The sequence below is a fragment of the Hibiscus syriacus genome, unplaced genomic scaffold (genome assembly GCF_006381635.1).
Source record: "Hibiscus syriacus cultivar Baekdansim isolate YM2019G1 unplaced genomic scaffold, ASM638163v2 tig00000170_pilon, whole genome shotgun sequence".
NCBI lineage: Eukaryota > Viridiplantae > Streptophyta > Magnoliopsida > Malvales > Malvaceae > Hibiscus > Hibiscus syriacus.
The window spans coordinates 122,456-146,798 of NW_024061771.1; the positions used below are offsets into that span (position 1 = coordinate 122,456).

Consider the following 24,343-nt stretch of genomic DNA (forward strand, 5'->3'; position numbering starts at 1 on the left):
AAATATATCTCAAATGATTATGAGATTAAATTTTATCATATCTCAATTAGCATGTTAATGTCCAGTTCAGACGACCATCAACTTTTCAAAGAAAAAAAATTAGCTTTGAATATATAAATAGTCAGATGACAATTTTATAACTTTTTATAATCGGAGACTCAATAAAACAACGTCCCATAATCAGAGTATCATTTGTGTACTTTACCCTAATTTTAATAATTTCAATCGATAATAATAAATATAATTTTCAACCTTCTATATATTATGTTAAGTTGATTATTTGTTTATTAAATAATTATAGAATGTGAATTATGTATTAAAATCAAACTATTGATTATTAGAAAACATTCATATTTTATAAATGATATCTTATCTAATTTTAAAATTTAAAATCATTTTTCTATCTAAAATTGACCGTAAATATCTACTGGGGGGGGGGGGAATCAAGGAAGGAATAGCCATCCGTAAATGTCCGCATGTAATATTGATTGTGTCATAGGCGCATAGTCAATTATCAGAGCACGCTCAGTCTGAAAATTCTGGAATCGTTCTTCTCTTGGTTTTTAATTGAGACGTGGGAAACAAGCGGCTCATTCCGCCTCCGCCTCCGCCTCCGCCTCTGCCTCTGCCTCATTGACCGATGTTCCTCTCACGATATCAACTAATCAAACAAGGGGATTATTCGCTACGCCTCTGCTCTTTCACAGCTAATTTCTATCTCTTGTTCACATCCTGTTATAATTCCCATTAATTCATATTCCATTGTCTAGTTTTTTCCGAGATATATTGATTGTGTCTTCAACATAAAAACATATCCTTTTTTGGGAAAAGAAAAATGCCGGCTATTCGATTTGATTCCACTAAGCAATATTATGCTACAAGCAGTTTGGTAGTTGTGCGTTTACATCGTGTTTTACAATTTTTGGACGCCTCGGGTTCAACGTAGAATCGAGCTCGGTATGCTGCTAGATGAGCATAATATGCCGGGGGCACTGCATAATGTAAAAGAAAACAGATTTCTTATGCTGTTACAGAAATTTAGCAAACTCCCTAAAGCAATATGAAAAAAAGAAAGTGATAGCAAGCCATGCAAATATGTTCAAGGATGTTATGAGGTTATGCAAGTGCTAGACTAGAAGTTACCAACTGAAACAAATCGTGTGCACCGAGCATACCTGCAGCAATAAAACGAATCCATTAATGTGAATACAACGAAAAGGTTGACCAATCTACCATCGAAACAAGTTGAAATTCTTATGTGTGACAGAGGTTGTTTGTTAGAGACAGGATTTCATCCGCTGTGAAGTTATTCTCATCCCAGAGAACATTATAGTGAGCCGGTCGACTTGTCCCCTGTTGATTTCCAGTTTCAACATAAAAAGTATTTGAGACATGAAGTGCTTGTGCGTAGTAGTATACCAACCAAAAAAACCCCGAATCTTAGGCTAAAGTATCAGTTTCTAATTCGAAACCATACCTGAATTCCAGCATGGCTACACAAATAGAAGTCGAACTCTTCCGGACGACAGATCTTGGAATCTACCACAGTACCTACAATTGGAAACTTCAAGTAGATATTCATCTTAACGTTTAATTAATCAAACCTTGAACCCCGAAAAGAACAAGAAGCATAAGCATTTACCAGGTAATATATTTCCACTCTTGTCGTTGCCGCGTCTGTCAGCAAACAACCTAGTATGATGCCTCTTCTGAACCACAATGAATACAACTGGAGGTTGGTAAGTGGATTCCAGTGAAGCACAGGCCTGGACATTAACACGGTATAAGCCTAGGATAAATACGGAAACCGGCACCAAATGCCTTTATGTATAACCAACCTTTCTTATGGCATCGAGTTCGTGTAGTAGAACCTAGTAGAATTGTCCTTCACTCACACCATCTCTAAACAATTTTTGAACAACATTAGAAAACCTTGAACTTATCAAGATGCTCTTTTTAATCATCACGGAGTGTACCTGTAAAAGATTATCCTCAGCGGCTTTTGTCCGGTGGCAGTGTTGAATGCAAGTAAGAGCTCCCTGCATTTCCATGAAGTTAATAAATTGACTTCAGTATACTTGTAGTTGCTCTCTCTGGAAATCAAACAAATGCTGCAGATTATGGTGCTTTGACTCTTCATTCCATGCCGACATATATATAAGATGGATATGATAAAACCATGTAAATGTGTAATATGTATTTAGAGAGTGATCGTGCTGATAAAATCTTAAATGAACAAACCTGATCATGCCTCCTGCAACTGTTACTCGCTGTGGATCCTGCCAGGTCTTGAATAGATCTTGAATAAGTTCTTGCCTATGAGACTGAGCACATACCAGGCCAGCATACTTTGTCACTTCCGGCCAGTCTTGTGAGGCCACAACCTGTATTTCAGCAAACATTAAGGGTAAGGTGTGGACTTATTATCAGGCTTTTAATATACAGGATTTCACTTACTTACAGCAGCTATCGATGGACTACAGTCCTCTCCAGACGCCGGATGGGTTACATCAGCTCCAAATATTATCGTTGGGGTATCATTAACCAAAGGAATTCTCCAACTTAAAGCGTCTAAGAGCACGTTGTTTCTTCCCCCCATCTTAAAAATCATGAAAAGCAGAATAAATATCATGCTTAATTAAGACAGTAGATTGTATAATTTATGACAGACCTTGACGTTTATTTTAAGCGAGAGATTTGCCAAGTATTGTCTGTTAATCTTGAAGACGTGCTTTGTGAGGCAGCATTGAGAAATCAAACCCAAATCAGTTTCATAAATTCGTTTAAGGTCACCTGAATGCAGGACAAATTGTTCTTAGTGTAGACAACAGCAGGAGCCTAGAGGGCATCGGTTTAAACCGAGTGAATGAGAATGGTGTGTAAAACTTAATGCTCAAAATGTTAATTCTCTACATTCACGTGCAGCAAAAGATGATTTATTCAAACAGTGTATATAGTTTCAAGAAGGGGCATACCATATAAGGAACCATTGTTGTCTGGAAGAATGGCGATGAGTAATTCCAGTTCTTTTCCTTCAAGTTTGTTTGCTGCAGCATGATATACATATCTCAACGCGTTCATAACTTGATCCGGCCTTGCTGAATATATTGGAATCTCAGGGTCTCAATTGAATCCCTGTATTTGGCAAACCAATTGATCAAACTGAAGGGTGTCCGTTCAAAGAAGTTGTAGAGATAAATCATACGACAGAATTCACCATGCCGGACATTTGGCACACTTGAACCAACTCCTGACAAAAACCAGATGCAATTCTTTCTTGAACACTTCGGGAGAAGATGATACAAGCCCAGTATGTCACAGTGCTTCCATTTATCACTTTCTGCACCACGCCAACAAAGAATTGCCTTTCTTTAAAATAAAAGTAACATGCAGTTGATATATAATGACATGCCATTACTGCTGAAAGTCTTGGTATTCTTTCACCCTTTTATATAGGCTAACCTTGTTCATCATATTCCACTGATCAAATTGGGGCAAATATTCTTTTTCTTTTCCAGTGTAGCTATACTTTAGCTTTAAAAGAAAAGAGGATAAAACCAACAAATTGTTAACAGATAGAAGCTGAATCAAATAGATCCTTTAAAGGATTGACAGTGACCGTACAGAGGGGGGAAATGACTAAAGAGTGATTTCAGCATTACCCATGGAGCAGGAAGAACCCGAGCCTCAATCGATGCAAGCTTGCCGGCTATATTAATGCTAAACTCTTTTGCATAAGGATAATGATCATGAGCATTCAGTTGAACTGTCTGTAAAGACACCAAATAACAGTTAGGTTAAATCCGTATCTGAGCTAAAGAAAACGTGCACTTTTCAATTTGTTTCATACGAGTATGATACAACAAAGGATGGAAAGATGGATATTATATCGGCATAGACCGATGATTTCAAAAGAAATATATGACTAATGGTAGCCTTTACATCCTATCAGTTTCATATGCATCTGTTTATATGAAAAAGACAGCAAATACTCCAAGGAACTATGTTTAGGACCTGTAAGATGTCCAATTCTTGTTCGTGGGGTCTTTGGCATGAAATTTTCAGCAGAGAAATAATCTGTTCCCTATTCAACCCTTTCGTGTATCTCTGTCCTCCAACTATCTTGCAAGCCTGTGATAAGATATACATTACTCCGGATGGAACTATAAATGCTTCATGCAAAGCTTAAAGAGAACTGGAATATGCATACCTCCATGGGGAAATACTTCTCCTTCTCATTTCCTACTTGAAGGCAAGGTAAGTGTGCATATCTAATGGCATATCCATACTTCTCTTGAAAGTAGTCAATGTTGAAAGTCAAGCAATGCACCAAATTAAAATCAAAGTTTGGCACCGCCGAGTATGCTTGTTTCAACAAAGTTTGGCAACGATTATGCTTGGTTCAAAGTTTGGTATAATTTTGTTGAAAATTTAAATAGGTTAATTATACTTTAGTCATTGGATTTTAGGGTATTTTCAAAGATTAGTCCCTAAGCTTTAACTATAAATACCCTAGCTCATTTAACTTCAAAATTATCCCAAAATCATTTCTTTTTCCTAATATTAGAGAGTTTTCTTGTGAGTGGTGAGTGTTTTGTAAACACTTGTAAATTTTCACTCTTAATAAAAGATCTGCAGCAGTCCGAAGACGTAGGCACAATTGACTGAACTCCGTTATCAATTTCAAGTATTATTTTTTCGTTTTTATTTCGCATTCTCACTAATCTAGTTATATGGAAATTACTCGTATACAGTTTATTTCCCAACAGTCATCAACTGATTTCATGTTCATATGGTTGTCGAGTGGGAAACTGATGAATGGAAACCATAAAAGTTAATTTTCCAGGAAAATGTCTGGAAGAAAAGAAGGAAAACTTCCAAATCTAAGAAATGGGAGGTAAAGTTCAAGAAATATATATGGACAAACATTAGCTCCCTTGTTGGCTGAGTTGTTAAGCCTGAAATTCGGTATTTCCTGTGAAAATTTACTCTGTGAGTCACTTCCACTTTTACACCTCTAAGTGCTTTTTTAACCTATAGAACATGGCCAAAAAGTTTAGTTTGCAAGTCTTAGCGAAGGATTGATTTAAACTTACATGTTAATGTGGTTTCAAAGTATCAAATTGTTTTCTTGAAAGTTAGAAGAAACCGGGAAATGCTGCTGTAGCAGTCATCAGTATTAGACATGATGTTGTTTTCTTGTTGTAAGCCATAACTGAATCCAGATCAGCAAAACCAGATTTTTCACAAGTCATTTAGTTTTGCGAATTGTGTTATAAATACTACAGTGTTTCAATGTGAAAAATACAGGACCTGTGTATGATTTTCCATGAATACCGATTGTGATAATATATATAGCATATCAAATAGTGGGACCACCAAGAGCCATAATATACCTTAACACGATCTGAACCTGACATTGGCCTTGAACAAACATCTTTACCCAAAATTTGAGCAACAAAATCAATTACAGACAGTGGTTCAATGAAGGCAGTCGTCGACATATCTGACACAAAATCTGATATTACTGGTAACGATCGGCTGATAAAGCAATGAGTCAACCAAATGAAAATGTTTAGCAGGGTGTTTTTACCAATATTCAGTGACAATCCCATCTGAGTAGGCCTTATACTCTGGTAGAAGCCACCCCTTGATTCTAGGCCACCACCTAATGCCCGTGGTTTTTTTATATCAGGAGAATAGAGGCACCTTCCAACTGATAAGTACCTGCACTCATCAAATTAATCGAAGAGTAACCAATGCCAAGAGTGAACCCCAAAAACAAGTTGAAACAAATAAGATTGCTACCTTTGAGACGGGAGTTCTCTTAACACCGTATCAAGAATTTTAAGGGCTCCTTGAGGGGTGTCAACTTGTTTCTCAGATAGAAGGTTGCACAACTGTGGCATACTAGCGACAGCTACAAACTTTATAGTCACTTTAAATTCTCTTTTCCTGATTAAACGGCCATATTTGCACCAAAATTCTCAGTAGCTTGAAAACTGATAAATTGGATTAAGGACACAAGTAGTATGAAACAGTTTTCATGAATGAGTTACCTAGCATTGCTTGTTTCTTCATCTTCCTCGGTCAATATTACATTGAATTCCTTAGAGGTAAAAGGCAGCGATCCGGCGGTATATAGGTTTTCCCTTCCATCATAAACAGGAAGCTTCAACCCCATGTCACTGTTTCTATAAAGTTTAACCAGCTCTTTCATTATAGATTTGTCCAGTTGACGAGAAGCAACTTCTGGGTTTATTTCTACCTGTTCCAAGAAACATTACACAACAATTATAAATTTATAATTCTCATATTTCAGTCTCAGCATTTCGAATTCAACCTAGTTTACTGTAGTATTGTATATTTTACTTACTCTATAATGACTCAAGTCAGATCCTGGTATCTCAAGAAGAAAATGGTTGGCTTTAACGATACACTTGGTTCCCAGAATGCCATAGCCTGGCCTTCTATGGAACATAAGACTCTTGCATGGGGTGCTTGGCTCAAGCTTCCCATCTTGTAGCCTATCTAATTTTTGCCATCGGCCTCTTCTTCTTCCATTTCTCCTTGCAAAACTCTTCTTGTCATCTTCAAATCTTTCCCCACTTTCGATGATCATTTGGGGTGATTTCTTCTGATTCATGGAACCCTTTAGAATGAGAGCACTAGAAAATGAGAGGAAAAGGAAAGGAAAAAAAGAGAAAGGGATTGCTGCACCAAAAGACGAGAGAGAGAGAGATCACAAAGTTTTAGGATGAGGAGCTAACTGATTTGTTATTAAGTTTGGTTAACTGCTGTTATATGGTTGTTAAGAGTCAATTTTACATCTGTTATCCAATTTTACTTTTCTTGATCTTTCTACTTGCTGACCCTAGCCGTTTTACATCTGTTCCTTAGCCTTCTTCTCCTTCTTCAGTTCATTTCTTCTTTCTCCTTAATCATCTGATCTTGACAGTTTATAGGTTAGTTCCACACAAAGTTGCTAAAAAGACTAAATTTGAAAGGTAATGACATAACATTGTACACATTTTCTGCAAGAATATTACTTCAAGGGATTCGTTTTAGACACCTGTGCGCAGCAAGCAGTGTATTTTTTTACTTATCCAGCTGCTGCTCTCAGATTTCCCATCCTCAATGCTCTCGGATCGGTCTCCTCCTCCCCTCAGGTAGGGCTCCGGTAGGCTATGGGCCTGTGAGGTGGCCTTGAACATGTGGAGTTGATGCTGGAGGGTGTGGTGGTGCAGCTGGGGAGGATTTAGAACTGGTGTTCCAGAGGCCGCCGTAGTGTAGAATTCTTGGGTCACAGGTGATGCACAGTAGTGAGGAGGTGCATGGGAAGCAACCGGGTGGTGAGCGCCATAAAGAGTGGATGCCCCACCGTGAGCGGCTGCTGCGGCAGTGGCATACTCTGGAGGAACCCAGATACCACCAAGGACTACAACCTGCTGTGTTGGGGCTCCTGGCGCTTGCGGACTTGGGCTTGGTCTCCTCGTATGCAGCCTATATTTCTGTATTTAAAAAATGTAAAGGAAAATTGTTACCACAAGATCCAAGGAGTCTTATCGGTAATTTTTTGTAGTGTTGTACTGTATCTGGTTTAGTACAAGTGCTCTCAGTTACCTGTAGATGAATTTTCACTTCATCATTGGTCAAACCTTCAACCTTCATCTGCTCCCTTATCTGTTTTGGTGAGGCAGCTGCGTGTAATCATCACCATCAGAACCAATGATTTTTTATATTGAGTCAATTCAGTGGTATTATTTTTCAACAACGATCAAATCAAAACAAGTAAACTTGATGGATACCTTGAGAACCTCCAAGCATCTGGAGAGAATTGACAAATCTCCTACGCATATCAGGTGACCAGCACCGCCTAGCCTTCCTATGAGGTTGACTACCATTTGTAGTAGCGTTATTATTGGTTGTTTGCACATCAGCTGCGTTAGGCATGGTTTCTTTGCCAGTGTTCTCTCTCCGTTGACAATCACTATCACTCAAGCATTTCTTGTCTTCCATATCATTATCGACAGATGTAAGAGCTAGCTCCGGAAGAGCGTGTAAAGTCGAACCAGGGCACGAGTTTGGGTCTTTGGAGAATGGAAGGAAAGCTCCTCCATTTCTCTGCTTGGTATCTAAGGCCAGCTTGGGAGTAACATTAAAACCAATATCGGTTTCTTCAGGGGATGTGATTGTGGGTTGTGGTTTCGTTTTGTTTCCCTCTTGGCTCCATAATTGTGCACTCGTCATCCAGTTTGCTTTATCTGATATGTTTTGCGATATGTCTGAGTTCTCGGAGCTGGAGTTTTTTAGGGGCATGAATTCTTCAAGAACCGCCCTTGATCCTTGATTCGCTCGGCATGCATGTAGCTGCTGCCTTGAAGCTTCCACAGTCCACAGCTGAACCCAAAAAAAAGTATAAACAAATGCTTTTAGTTCTTTAGAAAATGTATGCAAAGGTCAGGACCCTTTAAATTCAAAGATATTGAACTAACAAAAAGAAAGCGAGCTCTAACTTCTACAAAACAAAAAGGTAGGAGCTTGGAAACTAACACCTCAGCCGAAAGAACATGAATATCCACCAGTAGCTAATTAGAAAATACTATCTATTTGTAATTTCTTTGTGTGTTTACTAATGAAGATGAATCATTTAGTAAGAAAATACAAGTTATGATATTTACCATTGGTGAGAAGTTGCATGCAATAGGGAAGCTCACGCTTGAAAGCATCGATCTTAAGGCGTTCTTCCTCGAGACGAGAAAGGAAATCTTCAAGCTTCTGGGTTTGATCAACCTGCTGATCTCCAAATGATTTCAACAGCATAGAATAACTGTGGGGTTTGCAGTCAAGGGTAAGTCCAGAAGGCGATGCCATGGTCTTTTTTCTTTAGGGTTTTATAAAACAAGAAGAAACTGATATTTGGTTTTTTTTCTCAGGAAAAGTTGTTGTTTTGGAAGGATATCGGTCATGCTATAATAGCAACAAACGATAAGATTTGTTTGTATGCAAAAACAAACAAACAAAACAGAGACAGGACCGAGAGCAGTGTGGTTTGAGAGAAGGGGAGAAAGGGAAGTTATGTTGTGTTGTGAACACAAGGAGGATTCGTGTTGTTTTTTTTTTTTGGGGGGGGGGGGGGGGAATAGGGTTTTTAGAGAGAGATGGAAAAAGATAGTTAAGAGAAGGGGAGAAAGCACAGGGGTATGGTTACTTCTTGCAAAAAAAAGCATAAAGAAAAAAACATGAGAGAGAAGAGAATCAAGGTGGTCTGACAGCAAAAGGATCATGTGTTTAATCTGTGTATCATATTCAATACCACCATGTACAAAAGATGGCTCCTCTTAATACTATTTTTGCACTTTAATTTTTTTAATTTGTCACTTATTATCTAATAACCTTTGATTCTTATCCTACTTTATCAAAGAAGAAAAAAAGAAAGAACTTATATTTGATCTTGTTTATACTTAATTTCATTCGAATTCATTGAGCGATCTTATTAATAAAATAAAATATTATTTCTTATTAAAAAATAAGTTTAATTAAGAAATATTTTGAAAAGATATCATTCAAATTATTTTAAAAAAATTATATCCTTATTTTTTTAGTAATTTTTTAACCAACCATATTGAAGAGAGAGAGAGAGAGAGATGGGGGAGAACGAACATGAGAAGTATGAATCCAGCAATGCGAGTATGCAACTTTCTTTGTGGTTTAAAAAGGTTACATATCGGCCTAATATTGAGTGCAAATGAACACAGAGGGGAATATCTAATCTGAAAAACGAGACATTCATGGCGAAAGAATATAATAAATGGGGGCTAAGGAAGGAATATTTGGTTGCTTCACTTTTCTTGGCAGCTAATGTAAATATATTGTAAAAGGTCAAAAGTAGATATGTAACTATAACTTTATTGAGTATATACGTTATATGTGTCATATTGAATAGTAATTTCTTAAACCGGATCGATGAAACTCTTATTCTCATTAATTAATTGTATAGTAACATGATGCCATGCATGCATGCAGCGATGTGAGAGGGAGAGGGGAGGGTATCATATGGATGGAAACCACAGTCCACAAAAGATCCGGAATAAGCAAGAGAAAGGAAATATAATATGAGTTGATCAATGGGTATAAGAAATCCTTTTTCTTTATATCTAAGTAAAAGGAAAGTTGATAGAGTAAGAAAGACTGCTGCTGCATGCATCGAATTCCCTTGGCAGCAAAAAGAGAAAAAGGTTGTAATTACATGGATTAATACTAAAATAAGTGTTCATACCGCTTCTCAGGAATAGGTGCTTAAACTATTTTTTGAATCTTCCAAGTGTCTAACGTTACAAACATTATCATTTTAGGTACTTCGGCCGTTAAAAGAGCCCGTTAAGTGACACGTGTCATAATCTAGTAATTTTAGAAATTTATTTTAAAAAAAAACTTACAAATATTTTTTTAAAACCCCCAATTTTTTCTTATATATATGTATGTATGTATAACCAAACTCTCTAAAATTTTTATTCTTGTACTCTTTACTTCAACTGTCGATCATCTCCAACTATCTATCCGCCATCGACCGGACATAACATTTGCTATCATCTCAAAACTCAAAATTTTCAAATCTCTTACCCCTAAAATACCTAATCTTTTAAATCTCTTTGATCGATCGTGATAATTGACCTTTTATCAGGTTGTTGCAATAGGGCCCCTTAACCATTTGGTCGGTCGTTTGACTATAGAAAATGAAATCACGAGCATTGTAGGGGAGTGGAGGGAAAGGGGAGGGGTGCAACGGGTTGGGGTTTATTATTATTATTTTATTTTTTTAGTAATATTTTTATTTTTTAAGAAAATAATTTTTAAAAAAATTTAAGATTATGACACGTGTTACTTAATGGAGTTTTATAATTATTGTTACGGTCGGCACTTTAAGTGATAACATTAGTAACACTAAATATCTAAATAAATCAAAAATTAATTTAAGCATCTATTTACGAAATTGACACTTATTTTAATTGTAAGCTTAATTATAATGATGGGTTTAGGGTTAGGATAGTCGGACAGTCTCTTTCTAAAAAATCCAAAGGAAGAGTGTGTCTTGTGGTACAAGACTCCACTCCAACCCATGCCTTTTCTCTTCTATCGTTAACGTTTCCATGGGAAAAAGAAATAAAAAGTAAAAGGAAAGGAAAGGAGATTCTCCACGTGACAAGTGTCGCTAATATTCCTTCTGAATATCCCTTTTGTCTGCTGTTTTATGCATTTCTATATCATAATTACAATTATTGTAAACCCCACCCTTTCTTTCTAAGCGTCTCTCAATAAATATTGATATTCCTAACTTATAATAATACCCAATTTTGCAACTGCAAAATGCAACAAAAAAATGTAATTAATAATATTTATTGAAAAGAATAAACCAAAAAATAAAGTACTTTAATACGCAGAAGATAAAAAAAAGAGCATAGCAGTGTGTGTCTTTATCCTTTTAATCTTTACTTTTGTATCACTTGTGGCATGTTACTATATAGTATATAATAAGTTAAATACTTGTTGAAATGAAGATGAAGATGCATTGGTTGTGAAGTTGGAGACTCAAATGGTATGGGTTTGGTTTCTTTGTTGTATTAATTGGGAAACAGCCTATCCCCTACTTTTTATCATACAATTAGGACCGCTATATATATATATTTTTTTGGAGAAAAGGTTCACTTCAAAGGCAAAGTTTCCAATTGGGTACTTGGGAATAAACAAAGCTTAAAACTATATTAATAAAATAAAAAGGGGTATTAAAATTAATTAAGGGACTCAATAAGTCAGTAATCCTGATAAAAGTTTATTGTTTTCCTTTTATGAAAACAAGAAGAAGACCTAATTGATGCCGATGACTACTCATTTAAATAAACAATCTAATCAGTCGGAATCTACAGTGGAGTTCAGATACTTGGAAATTGGAATATAATAGGAAGAAGATCACCAGTATAAAATTCCATTCTTCGTGCGCTATGAGTACGATTCGAGAGAAGAATTCAAAGTTCCGTTCAGCATGGTTGATGAAAATAATGAAAAAAGAAACAGCGACGATGAACTGCATTAATTCTCTCAAAGCTTTCCGGAAAGCCGCAAGGTCTTGTTGTTTTTTATTAAAAGATGGAATCATGGAAATGGGATTGTTCCCCTAATTCACTTAAGGATAGATTCGTCGTCCTCTGCTTTAGCATCGGAGACTTGTTTATTGTTTCTGTATATATTGGCAGCTAGCTGTATGGATCTACATTATCTGGATTCTGCCTGCAAAGCTCATCTTCATGCATTAAAAGTCTGATTTTCTTAGATTTGTTTTGATCGTCTTTTAGACGATGAGAGCCGTAAATATACAATTCCAGATAATAAAAAAAATTGGAAAATTAAGAAAAATTTCGACAAGCCAATCGAGTTTAAAATAACTCAATCATCACTCATTTTCAAACAATTATCATAAATTGTATTTCAAACAATTTATTTATTCTCGTTTTTATTTTCGGAAAAACAGTAGTATTATTTTGAAAAAAATCAATCATCACTCATTTTCAAGAACTATTTAGATGGTACCATAAATTAAAAACAGAGAAATAAAAGAAAGAAATGGCATTAGCATCCGCAGCAAGAGAGTGGTGGATGGAATTAGAATATCTTCGGTTGAGTTAAAAAGGCAGGAATTAAAGTGTGGTTGAAGACAGGATTTTTTATTATTAATTAATACAAATCAATTTTGTTATTCTCCCAAGCGTCAACACAAAATACAGTTCCTTTCAATTATGAAATCTCCAAAATTTCTTACCCAACTTAGATCATGTCATAACCTTGGGATTTAGTTTAAATACTCTTTGGAGTTTCGGCCTGAATTTGTCAAAGATAAAACCTTAAAACCGAGAGGACAACCAAAAGAATTGAAAACTTTGGTTATATATAATTTTCAAATTTAAAAGGAGTTGTGTTTAAAGGTTAAAGGATGAAAAGTTTGTTTCTGCGGCTAAATCTTGACCGGTGGTAGGGAGTTTACATTTTCGGATATCGAATATTACTCGATTCAAAAATGTCAAAAAATTAAAGGCCGGATCAAATATATGATTTTTTTGGATCAAAACAACAAATCCATAGATTGGGTCGGTTAGATCATTTTTTTTTTTTTACACACCTCTAACCGGTGGGCTACGGGATTAAAATGAAGGCACAGGCAACAGGCTAGTCGGCCCTGTCTCGGTGTCCAATTATAGGCCCGTATTGAATAGTCGGCTCATCGTTAATACCAAAAAGGGTTGGATTTCCTGTCCATTGCTCCGTATTGGATTCCCCGTATTGAAAATTTATTTTTATCCGTACTAAAAATAAAAACCTTTAAATAGGCGTCGTGGGCCCAAGGCTCAATTCCATCACAAGTTAGATTGGTGGATAAACTTATCTTCTCCATTTGTTTAGTGAAATGAAAGAGTTCGTTGATTTCTAATGACAAAACTAACCTTCCCGCTTCCCCTTACAATATCCATATCCTCCCTCTTCTTTACTACTGCCTGCTTGCATGGCGTCCCTTTATTTCACAACCCCGCATTTCTCTCATTTCAAATCAGCAAAACCAATCAAATCTCTCAATTCAAACGAACCGATTCATCTCACCCAATTCAATGGATCCACCACGAATCATCAAACTTCGTACAAATCTTACTTTCACGCCATATCTTCACTTTGCAAAGATGGCCAAATCCAACAAGCTGTGGACTTACTCACCGAAATGGACTCCAGAAATATACCAGCTGGACCTGAAATATACGGTGAAATCCTTCAGGGTTGCGTTTATCAAAGAGATCTTTCCACAGGTCAGCAACTCCATGCTCAAGTTCTAAAGAACGGTGCTTTCTTTGCAAGAAATGAGTATATTGAGACAAAGTTGGTAATTTTTTACGCAAAGTGTGGTGCTTTTGATATTGCTAATGATCTGTTTAGTAGGTTGAGGGTAAAGAATGTGTTCTCTTGGGCTGCCATTATAGGACTGAAATGTAGAATTGGGTTAAATGAAGAGGCTTTAATGGGGTTTCATGAGATGCAAGAAAATGGGTTATTGCCTGACAACTTTGTCGTCCCTAATGCATTAAAAGCTTGTGGTGCTTTGTTATGGCTTGGGTATGGGAAAGGGGTTCACGGGTTTGTGGTGAAGGTGGGTTTCGATGGGTGTGTCTTTGTTGCAAGTAGTTTGATTGATATGTATGGCAAGTGTGGGGCTTTGGAGGATGCCAGGAAAGTTTTTGATGGTATGATTGAGAGGAATGTAATAGCTTGGAATTCGATGATCGTTGGGTACATTCAGAATGGGATGAATGAGCAGGCTATTGGGGTGTTCCATGATATGAGAGTGGAAGGTGTGGAACCTAGTCAGGTATCCATATCGAGCTTTTTATCTGCTTCGGCTAATTTAGGTGCAATAGGTGAGGGAAAACAGGGGCATGCCATTGCTGTCGTACGTGGATTTGAATTTGACAGCATTTTGGGTAGTTCTGTTCTAAATTTTTATTCCAAAGTTTGTTTGATTGAGGATGCCGAGCTAGTTTTCGATAGGATGCTTGAAAAGGATGTAGTAACTTGGAATTTGATCATTTCTAGTTACTTGCATTGTGGTTTGACTGATAAGGCACTCGATATGTGTCATCTGATGAGATCCGAAAATATGAGATTCGATTGTGTGACTCTGTCATCTATATTGGTTGCTGCTGCCAATTCGAGCAATATAAAGCTTGGAAAAGAGGGTCACGGTTATTGTATTAGGAACAGCCTTCAGTCTGATGTTGTTGTTGCTAGTAGCATTGTAGATATGTATGCCAAATGTGGAAGAATTGATTATGCCGTACAAGTATTCTGTTCCACAACTAAAAAAGATATCATACTATGGAACACATTATTGGCTGCTTATGCCAGAGTTGGCCATAGCGGTGAGACCTTGAAGTTGTTTTATCAGATGCAGTTAGAGAGTGTAACACCAAATGTAACATCGTGGAATTCTTTGATTCTAGGGTTTGTTAGGAATCGCCAGGTAACTGAGGCTAAAGAGTTCTTCTCGCAGATGCAATCCCTTGGTGTCCACCCTAACCTTATAACCTGGACGACTCTTTTAACTGGTTTGGCTCATAATGGTTTTCACTATGAGGCGCTAAAGATTTTTCAAGAAATGCAAGAATCTGGGATCAAACCCAACACTATAAGCACCAGCAGTGCACTCTCAGCTTGCACAAATGTGACATCATTACAGCATGGGAAAGCAATTCATGGATACGCTATAAGGCACGACCTTGGCTCACAGATCTCTATTTCAACAGCTTTAGTTGACATGTATGCTAAATGTGGATGTCTAAGTCGAGCAAAGATGGTGTTTGATAATATCGCAAGCAAGGAATTGCCTGTTTATAATGCAATGATTTCTGCTTATGCATTACATGGTCAAGCTGGAGAAGCTCGTGCAGTGCTTAGAAATCTAGAGGAAGCTGGTGTAGAACCGGATGGTATAACATTTACAAGTGTCCTATCTGCATGCACCCACACCGGGCTTGTAAATGAAGGTTTGGAGACTTTTGTTGACATGGTTTCTAAACATCATTGCTCACCAAGCATGGAGCATTATGGATGTTTAGTTAGTCTTCTTTCTCAATCAGGACGTGTAGATGAAGCTTTCAGGCTTATTCTCACAATGCCATATGAGCCAGATGCAGAAATAATCGGAACACTTCTTGCTAAATGCAGAAAGCATAATGAGATTGAACTTGTGGAGCAGTTATCAAAGTATTTACTAGAATTGGAACCAGATAATTCAGGTAATTATGTGGCAATTTCAAATGCATATGCTGCTGCAGGAAGGTGGGACGAAGTATCCAAAATAAGGGATTCAATGAAAGAAAAAGATTTAAAGAAGAGCCCCGGGTGCAGTTGGATTCAAGTAGGTGAAAAACTTCATTCCTTTATTGCTGGTGATGGATCACACCCCAGTACAGAGGAAATACAAGCTACACTGGATTTATTGGGAACTGATATGAATTCCAGTGCTTAAAAATCAGATTCGTAGGTAAATATTAAGTGCTCCAAGGAGACTCAAAAGAGGGTCAGATTTAACTGAAAAGAAGCAAACAACGGGTACTTTTGCTTCGCATCAAGAATTGACCAGAATGTTCAGCCTGGAATGCGTCACCGAGATGTTGATGCAGATTCATCTGGATTACCTGGCTGGATAGAGCTAGCCGCACTAAACATGTTGAAAGGATGGAGAATACACCTCGACTCAGTTTAATCTGTACAGCAACTTGCAAAAAAACCCAAGGTGTTTCTGTTCATATTCAGAAAAGCACAGTACAATGAATAATATAGCTGATCAGCAGCTAGGCTTTTTCAGTTTCTGGCTTTTCTATTAAAGAAGGGCATTGGAAAAATGACATAATTTGAATTCAAATAAAATTCTTTATACATTTTTCATGACCGTATAATTGACTACATGACTGCTTCAGGGCATTAATTTCCTCCCCATAATCTACAACTTCTCCTCTGATCACCTCAACAACCATAAGCATAAGCATAAGTAATTTCCCATGAAAGTGAAAGAATGCGGCTTTTGCTTCAGCACTGCACCTAGTTTCACGGGCAAGGGAAACCCAGAATGGAAGTTGTTTTCACAAGGCATCACATCAAACTAAAGCTAAATTATGCCCCCAAAAGAAATTAATAATCATCAAGCATATAGACTTAAAGATGTATTTGTTTATGAATATTAACTTTTTCTTTATGATCAATTAGATGTTCTGCAACGACCTTCTTTGATGGACTAGTACACCATATTATTATTATTAATTATTCAACGAATCCACTAATTTTGATTTGATCTAAATGAACTGGCGTTCAGTTACTTGCACCCGACATACGAGGCCGCTGGGGTTGGTGAGATTTCAATGCGTGCTCGTTTGTCTAACGAATGACATTTGTGAGAATATTATTATATTAGACCTATGAGGAAATGAACCTGGATGGAGTAAAAAAGTCATCTTGTCTGATCCAACAGAAATAGAGTTTAGGATATTAAAATTCCATGTTAGAGATGATTACGGTTTTGACTGTCATACCAAGTAAAAACTGTTAACCCAGCCAGCTTTTGATAGGGATTCAGAAAGATAAACTTAGAAGGCAAGAAACTACTTGGCTTGGGCTTTAAGATAACCATAAAATATTGCATTATATGAGTTCCCTCCCCCCCCCCCCTTATTTGGTTTCTTAGCAGCAAAGACCGGCGCACTAAACTAAAAAAATGGATGTAAATGTGCCCCTTAAAAGACCACAAGGGGATTTCATGAATAGGGTAAACGTTTAGAGGAATTGTATTTGTGAGGAAAAAGGAAGATTAGGTCAACTGAATGAATACTCGTCATTGTAAAATAAAGATAGCAATGACCTGTAATATTGGGTGGTGAGAGCAGCAATGGAATAAACTGGCCTGATGCTGTAAATCTGCATTGAAGGATGAGGAATCCAATGCCCCAAAAGAACATTCCTCTCTGGAAACTCAAAACAGATATATATCACTATTTTTGTTTCTGATCAATCTTTTACCATAGTAACATAAACTACACAAGTGAGACAGATTTGGGTTTTGATATTGCTTTCAAGGTGTCTTTATATCAATGCGGGTCCAGGGGGCCACTAAATAATTGATTTAAGCTTTCAATGCTCAATGGGGTTAACTAAGGTGCTTTCCTTTTCTTTGATTGAAATATCAAAGTATAGGGGTATATACCGAAATTTAAATTTGAATCAATTAAATAATATATTTTAAAAATATTTAATTAAGTTTTGAGTTTATTTTTAATAAATTATGTTTCTCTCAATCTTGACGATAGGCATTTTATTTTCAATGATTCTTCTCCCTTGGGTAGTCGATTTCGTTGATTATAAAAGGGCCCTTTTTATCCACTATTCTTAGCCTTGCATCTTTGGTAAAATGATGTGTCGCCAGGATCATTCACGGTGCTCATAATTTGAATATAGTCTGGGAACTTTAACCACTGTAACTTAATTTATCTGAAAACCTAATAATGTTCTAATGGACTGAAGGGCTTTGATCTCTACCGAAGTTTTCTCGAGTCAAAGAGAAGTGATGATAAGCGAAAGGAAATGTGATGGGATCTTTAACAATAAGTTACACACTTTATATGACCCACATGCTTTAAAATGCTTTAGGGTTGTGTGTGTTAATTAAAGACTACCGAAAGATTAGGTCAAACGTTAAAAAAACGAACAATATGTCGGAGGATCTTTTTCTTTTGTTTTGGCGGTAGTAATGAATGAGCAGAAAAGGCAAAAGATTTAGAAGAGGCGTCCGGCTAAACTCTCTCCATCGACTTTCGGTCCACCGAACTCTCTTCCGACGTGGCGACTGCCTATCTATATTTATTACCTCCTTATGTTACATGGTTTTGTGTTAAAATATTATATAATAAACATGTTATTATTAATTGTAATCATAATTTAAAATATTATAATTTTAAAAATAAATTTACACTGGAGAAACACAGGAACAAGAAGCCAAGCCTATACAACGTGATCCCATCAAATAGTACATACATCAATCGTCATGCATACATACAGACCAGCATGGCCACGACAAACATAATCTCAGAACAAATCCCCTTTATTTTATTTGTTTGTCTGGAAACATTAAAAAATAAAACCAGCCGGGCGGTCCCCAACTTCCTGTTTCTTCTCTCCGGCTCCATGGCCATGAACAGGCAACACTTCTCCACAGTGAAATATCAAAATCTCATCTGCTCATCGTTCGTCTATTGACCCTACACGTGTCTCTGATTACGGTTGGTTTGTTTATTCCATCATTAAATATGTTTATTCCATCATTAAAAATGTTTATTCCATTGGCGGCGTGCTGAAAGTAAAAAAAATGCATATTTGCTTTCTGCTTTCCTACATTAAACCTGTTTATTATGATGTTAATACTGATTAAGTGTGCTAATAATCGAGACTAACTCAAATCTTATAATGGGTGTAAATCTATGACAAGGCCTAGAGTTGATTTTTTTCTTTGTTTGAGATACAATTAGAAAGGAAGGACTTTTTTATAAAAAGGAAGAAGAAACATAAAAATGGTCAAATTCCGATAAGTTCCTAAGCACCAAGCTTCAAAAACATTTCAGATCCCTTTCAACTTCATCTATAAAAAAAATTGCAAATTGAAAATAATAAAAATAAGAATAAACCCAGGAAAAGGAAAAATAAGCACAAACTGGGGGGCGAACATTAATTACTTCCCCCAATCCACTGCGCACTTTATGACTCTTACTTACGCTTTGTGCACATTTTAAGGAGAACCTAAAGACCCCATTCCCCACTCTCCTTTTGCTTTTTCTTTTTCTTTTTCTTTCCCCTTTGGTTGTTGACATCATGCACGTTCAAGGAGTGGCAGACCTAGGTGTGGTCCTTGACTCCGTTGGGGGAGTCTGCCCGTCTGATCCTTTTGAGGGATCATCAGACGACTGCCGCAACCCATCGTCTGTTTCTACTCTATTCATTTCCTCGATCATCCGTACAACTTCTGGCAGGGAGGGCCTTTGATCGGGCACGGTCGATACACATGTCATTGCAATTTGTAACAGCTGCACCATTTCCTCTTCAATGCTGTGGTATCTCATCAGCTCCACATCGAAAACCTCGGCCGTCCATTCCTCCCGAACCACGGATTGCACCCAACGAGGAAGATCAATCCCTTCTTCTCCTAACGATGCTTGATTCGGTGCTTTCCCGGTTAACAACTCAAGCAACAACACTCCGAAACTATACACGTCGGACTTGAAGCTAACTTTCCGAGTTTCGAGTACTTCAGGTGCTCGGTAGCCCGCGACACGGCTAGGTGGGGTAGTATTGCCGAACAGAGGGTTCAGACCAAAGTCAGAGATGCAGGCTTCTTGGTCCGGTCGGAGAAGGATGTTGGAAGCCTTGATATTGCCATGGACCACCTTGCCTGAAACATGGAGGTGGGCTAGGCCCCTGGCGGCGCTTAACGCTATTCTCATGCGATTGTCCCAACCTAACGGAGTACGGCCTGAGCCTCTACTACCTGCATCATCACATAACCCTTCACTTCATTACCAAAAACGAAAAGCAATCTGCCTACTTGAGCTGTAGTTTTCATGATTGGCCAATATTAACCTACTTGAGCTGTAGTTTTCATGATTAGTGACCAGTTTTGCTTTAAGATTATACTAATTTAACTTCAAATAGTGCTCTAGATATATTCAGGTTCCTTAAATTGAAAGGAAAGTCGAAGAAACAACTCACAACTACAAAGGAATGTTGATTACACTGCAAAAAGAGAATACATGAGAGTATAATTTCAGGGAATTTGGTGAAAATAAACAAGGTACAATGAAACGATGTCGGTGGATCTATAGATGAATTATGAGAATGCTGGTGGTGGAATGTAAATGAAGACAAGAAAGACAGCTATTACTTCATAAGCGTAACTCATACTCTTGTAAGAATGTTTGTACAAAGGAATCCATAACCAGGACGCTTCTGTTTATTTAATTGGAGAAACATTTTAAAATTTCTCAAATGATTAAGTTCCCCCACTGTACCCTCAAGAAATTAAATATTATATTATCCCAGCAACATTCCACTAAAAATAGTATTATCACAGCGTAAAACGGGGAGGAAAATAACATAAATGCAGCAGCTGGAGTTCCAGTATAGACAAAATTAACTGTCAGGTTATGTTCTTAGTAAAATATGTTTGAATTTTTAAGAATAAATTTGCACGGATTATTTGACTCTCTAAGAAAAAACCCAGAAAAAAGAATAATGAAATACTGAAATGAAACAGTTTAACTTACCATGAAGCAGGGAAGACAAGCTACCGTCGCGCATGAAATCAGAAACCAGCAATTTCTCGTCCTTGGAGTAATAAAACGCTCTCAGAGGAACCACATTTTCATGCCTAATCTTACCCAGCATTTCCATCTGCATTTCGAACTCCTTTTTACTGACCGCCACGTCTTTTAACCGCTTAACGACCACCGTCGTCCCTTCTTCTAACACAGCCTTGTACGACGTTCCGACACTACCTTTTCCCAACACCTCAGCTGAAGCCCTCAACAAATCCTCCAGATCGAAGCTATAAAATCCAGCTTCGAAGAACACCAGCTTATTCCTTTCCCCTTCTGTTGACGCTCCAGTTATATCATCTTTCGACGAGGAAGTTCCCACCTCCGCCGGCGGAACCACCCTTGTACCAGCCACAGCAGACTTCTGCTGCTTAGACGGTTGCCGTTGCCGCTTACTTAGGCAAAGAATGAGGAATAATAGCAACAGTAACGCAACGATTGCTGACCCCACGGCAATAGCAATAATGGCGCCGGTGGAGAGATTTCTGGACTTTCTGCTCGAAGTTGTGGGCGAAATGGGCTCGGAAGGAGACGTTGCCGGTGAGGGAAAAAATGGGTTACACGGACGGAGTGGGCCACCACAAAGCCCAATGTTTCCGGCGAATGAAGACGCGGGGGTATTTTGTTAACGTATCGGGAATTGAACCGTTCAGGCTGTTATTAGCAACATTGAAATCATCCAAACCATCGGAGTCGATGCTGGGGAGAGAACCGGAAAACTTGTTGTTTTGCAAGTATAACCTGGTAAGATGAGTCATATTGTTTACCCCGAAAGGGATAGGACCGGAGAAATTGTTAGAAGAAAGATCAAGACGCGTCAAACGAATTAAGCTAGTCACACTGGGTGGGAACGAGCCGGAGAAGGCGTTATCTTGCAAATAAAGGCTACGGAGGAGAGTCAAATTAGAAAAGTCAGGTGGGATCTCACCGGCCAAACCATTGGCTCGGAGACTTAAAACTCGGAGATTGTTTAACCGTCCGATTGTGTTGGGTGGAATGGAGCCTACGAGACCCACAGCAGGAAGCCGAAGAGTGTAGACAAAAGAGCGGTTCGCATCGCATATGACGCCGACCCAATTGCAGGCTGAAGTTGATGAGTTCCATTGGATCCGGTTCGAGTGTTTAGTCTGTGAAAGGAAGGCAATGAGAGCTTGCTTATCTTGAACTGGCTCTGAGTTCACTCCCAGACTTAATAATATCACAGCTGAAACTAAAACAAACCAACCAAAATTTACAACCATTTTGGGATTTTGATTTGAAGAATGGAACACACAATAAAAAAAAAAGGAAGGATGGTTGGGTTTTGCGCTATTAGTATGTTGCTGTTGTCGGCGGCCCGTAAGACCCAAATACGATTTCCCGGTGAGAACCCATAAAGGAAACAAGAAATCGGAGAGACAAGTGCGAGGTTTCCTAAAGAAACGACAAATAAAAACAGGGCATAGTTAAGAGAGAGAAGTGTTCCTATGGCTTTGCTGTCGACTGGTAGCGGTGGGAAAGCGTTTTATTTCTAATAAATTTTCCTTCATGTTGGTGAACTGAAAAATAAAATCAGCGTTTCTCTCTTTTTCTTACCTGGTTTCTTTTAATGAACACTCGTTCGGAAGCGCGTGGAGTTTGAGAAATTTGATTATATCTACTATTTTTTTTATTAACATGACAAATGTATAAAATAGTATTTAGTTATATATAATTTTTTATTATTTGATATTAAATATTTATATTTTTTAATATTTGAAACCGATATTTTAAAGATTAATAACAATTTTTTTTATCATCCACGTTACTTAGTTCATAACGATGATAGCTACTCCTTTGATTGCTCCATGTGAGAGTGAATATTTGGATTTTAGAGTGAAGCAAGGGGTGGGTCCCCTGTCGTAAACATTTGCATGTTTACCAATCGTATCAGTTAATGTAAGGTGATTCCACGATTTTAAAGAGAGAGTAGGTTTGTTTTGTCGATATACGTATTTTTTGTTTTGCCCTTTAGATGGTGACACCTTTTTTTTAATCTCAATTCTAAGGAAAACTTTACTCCTTTTCTTTATGGAGTATATGATATTTTTCTACAGCATTTTTTTTACACAGACCGCCACCCAAAAATAGTAATTACAGTTCCAATTCCTATTCCTATTCCTATTGCATTATAAGAACTTACAACACCTCTATCTACATTATTAACTATACTAAAAAGAGGCGTAACTGGGTTTTATTAAACACGCCGACGAACACTGATTCAAAAATTGGAGAATCGAAGTTTCATTTTAGTTTGATTTTTATAGGATAGTTTGCATAATAATTACAGCTTAAATGTTGGACAATCGAAGTTTCATTGACCGTCGTACCTTGGCTGCCTCTGACAAGTGAGCTGAACGGCAGCGGTCATTTGCCATTTTTTCATCGTTGACAGCATCCATCATAAATGAAATGGAGTTAGATTTACTCGTGCCTTAAATTTGTAAGCAACGTTTCTAGACTTTAAACCCTATTTTGTACTTCAAATTTTATCCTTAGTTCCAGTTATGGATTATAATTTGATTTGTTTTAATTATTACATAATTTTTTGAAATTCTAAAATCACCTTCTTTTAAACATTAACAGGTGTTTTAAAACCCTCCTATGTTCTAAGAACAAATACAAGGTCCCGTGCGTAAATACGGTTCATTATTTTATTTATGGTCATTGTTCGGAAATTTAATTTGTTTAATTGAATGGAAACTCATTCATTAGTAGTAGGCGGTTTATATTTCAAAAGTACAAACGCTTACGCGGAGGACAGCAACGTCTTAATACATATTTAAGAAAATATAACACGCCGTAATTTATTTACTTCCTTTCAATAATAATTGAGAAATGGGTTGAGAAGGGCCGGATTTTTACTTGTTCACGTCGGCATAAACATCGGTAGGTTCAGCTGGTTCATTTATGTTAATTTGAATAAAAAAATCATGAATAATAATCATCGTAATACACATTTTGAGAGTGAATTAATATTTTAGGACTGGAAGAAGAGAAAATCCTGATAAATAATCACAAATATATTTTTAATGTAATTTAGGTTAAGCACTTGTCAATTTTATTACTTCCACGCTTATTTAATACTATTAACTTTACCCGTCTCCGTTCATTATAAGTAAATCATCCTTCCAAAAGGGAAGGAAAAGAAGCATACCATGTCAAATCCATGAAGGATTGGACTAAAGTAAATTAGCTCTAAGCAAGTGCCATAATACTAAATGATCAATCACCTTCCAACTATATTTTCCTATAGATTGTCCGATTTCAGGGATACGACAGATATTACCTCATATTAATAAAAAAAAAAATTCTAATTAACATATATTCTGTGGTAACTTTAGTATTTTATCCATGAAACTCAGACTTGTATTGAA

The 24,343-nt window shown here is 37.2% G+C and overlaps 2 protein-coding genes and 2 pseudogenes across 2 annotated transcripts; 1 reads left to right on the top strand and 3 right to left on the bottom strand.

Moving 5' to 3' along the window:
• Positions 1 to 801: 801 nt before the first annotated feature.
• LOC120138996 lies at positions 802 to 6,681 on the bottom strand (annotated as a pseudogene).
• Positions 6,682 to 6,906: 225 nt separating this feature from the next.
• On the top strand, positions 6,907 to 16,353 carry LOC120138904 (pentatricopeptide repeat-containing protein At5g55740, chloroplastic). The gene is made up of 2 exons (XM_039154308.1): positions 6,907 to 6,936; positions 13,544 to 16,353. The coding sequence occupies exon 2, from the start codon at positions 13,553 to 13,555 to the stop codon at positions 16,061 to 16,063; it is 2,511 nt and encodes an 836-aa protein (XP_039010239.1). The 5' UTR covers positions 6,907 to 6,936; positions 13,544 to 13,552; the 3' UTR covers positions 16,064 to 16,353.
• Positions 7,065 to 9,102, bottom strand: LOC120137543 (myb family transcription factor EFM-like). The gene is made up of 4 exons (XM_039153302.1): positions 8,682 to 9,102; positions 7,809 to 8,393; positions 7,624 to 7,700; positions 7,065 to 7,511 (listed from the first exon to the last, which is right to left on the bottom strand). Exons 1-4 carry the CDS (start codon positions 8,872 to 8,874, stop codon positions 7,065 to 7,067), a joined length of 1,302 nt encoding a protein of 433 aa, XP_039009233.1. The 5' UTR covers positions 8,875 to 9,102.
• A 2,898-nt stretch (positions 16,354 to 19,251) lies between the features above and the next one.
• LOC120139325 lies at positions 19,252 to 22,362 on the bottom strand (annotated as a pseudogene).
• Between the last annotated feature and the right edge of the window lie 1,981 nt (positions 22,363 to 24,343).

Excerpts from the sequence above, each read along its gene's own strand:
- LOC120137543 (XM_039153302.1), bottom strand. The coding sequence starts at position 8,874 with ATGGCATCGCCTTCTGGACTTACCCTTGACTGCAAACCCCACAGTTAT. Across the intron at positions 8,394-8,681 it reads CATGCAACTTCTCACCAATG|CTGTGGAAGCTTCAAGGCAG; the intron begins GTAAATATCATA and ends TTCAGCTGTGGA. Across the intron at positions 7,701-7,808 it reads GATGCTTGGAGGTTCTCAAG|CTGCCTCACCAAAACAGATA; the intron begins GTATCCATCAAG and ends GATTACACGCAG.
- LOC120138904 (XM_039154308.1), top strand. The coding sequence starts at position 13,553 with ATGGCGTCCCTTTATTTCACAACCCCGCATTTCTCTCATTTCAAATCA.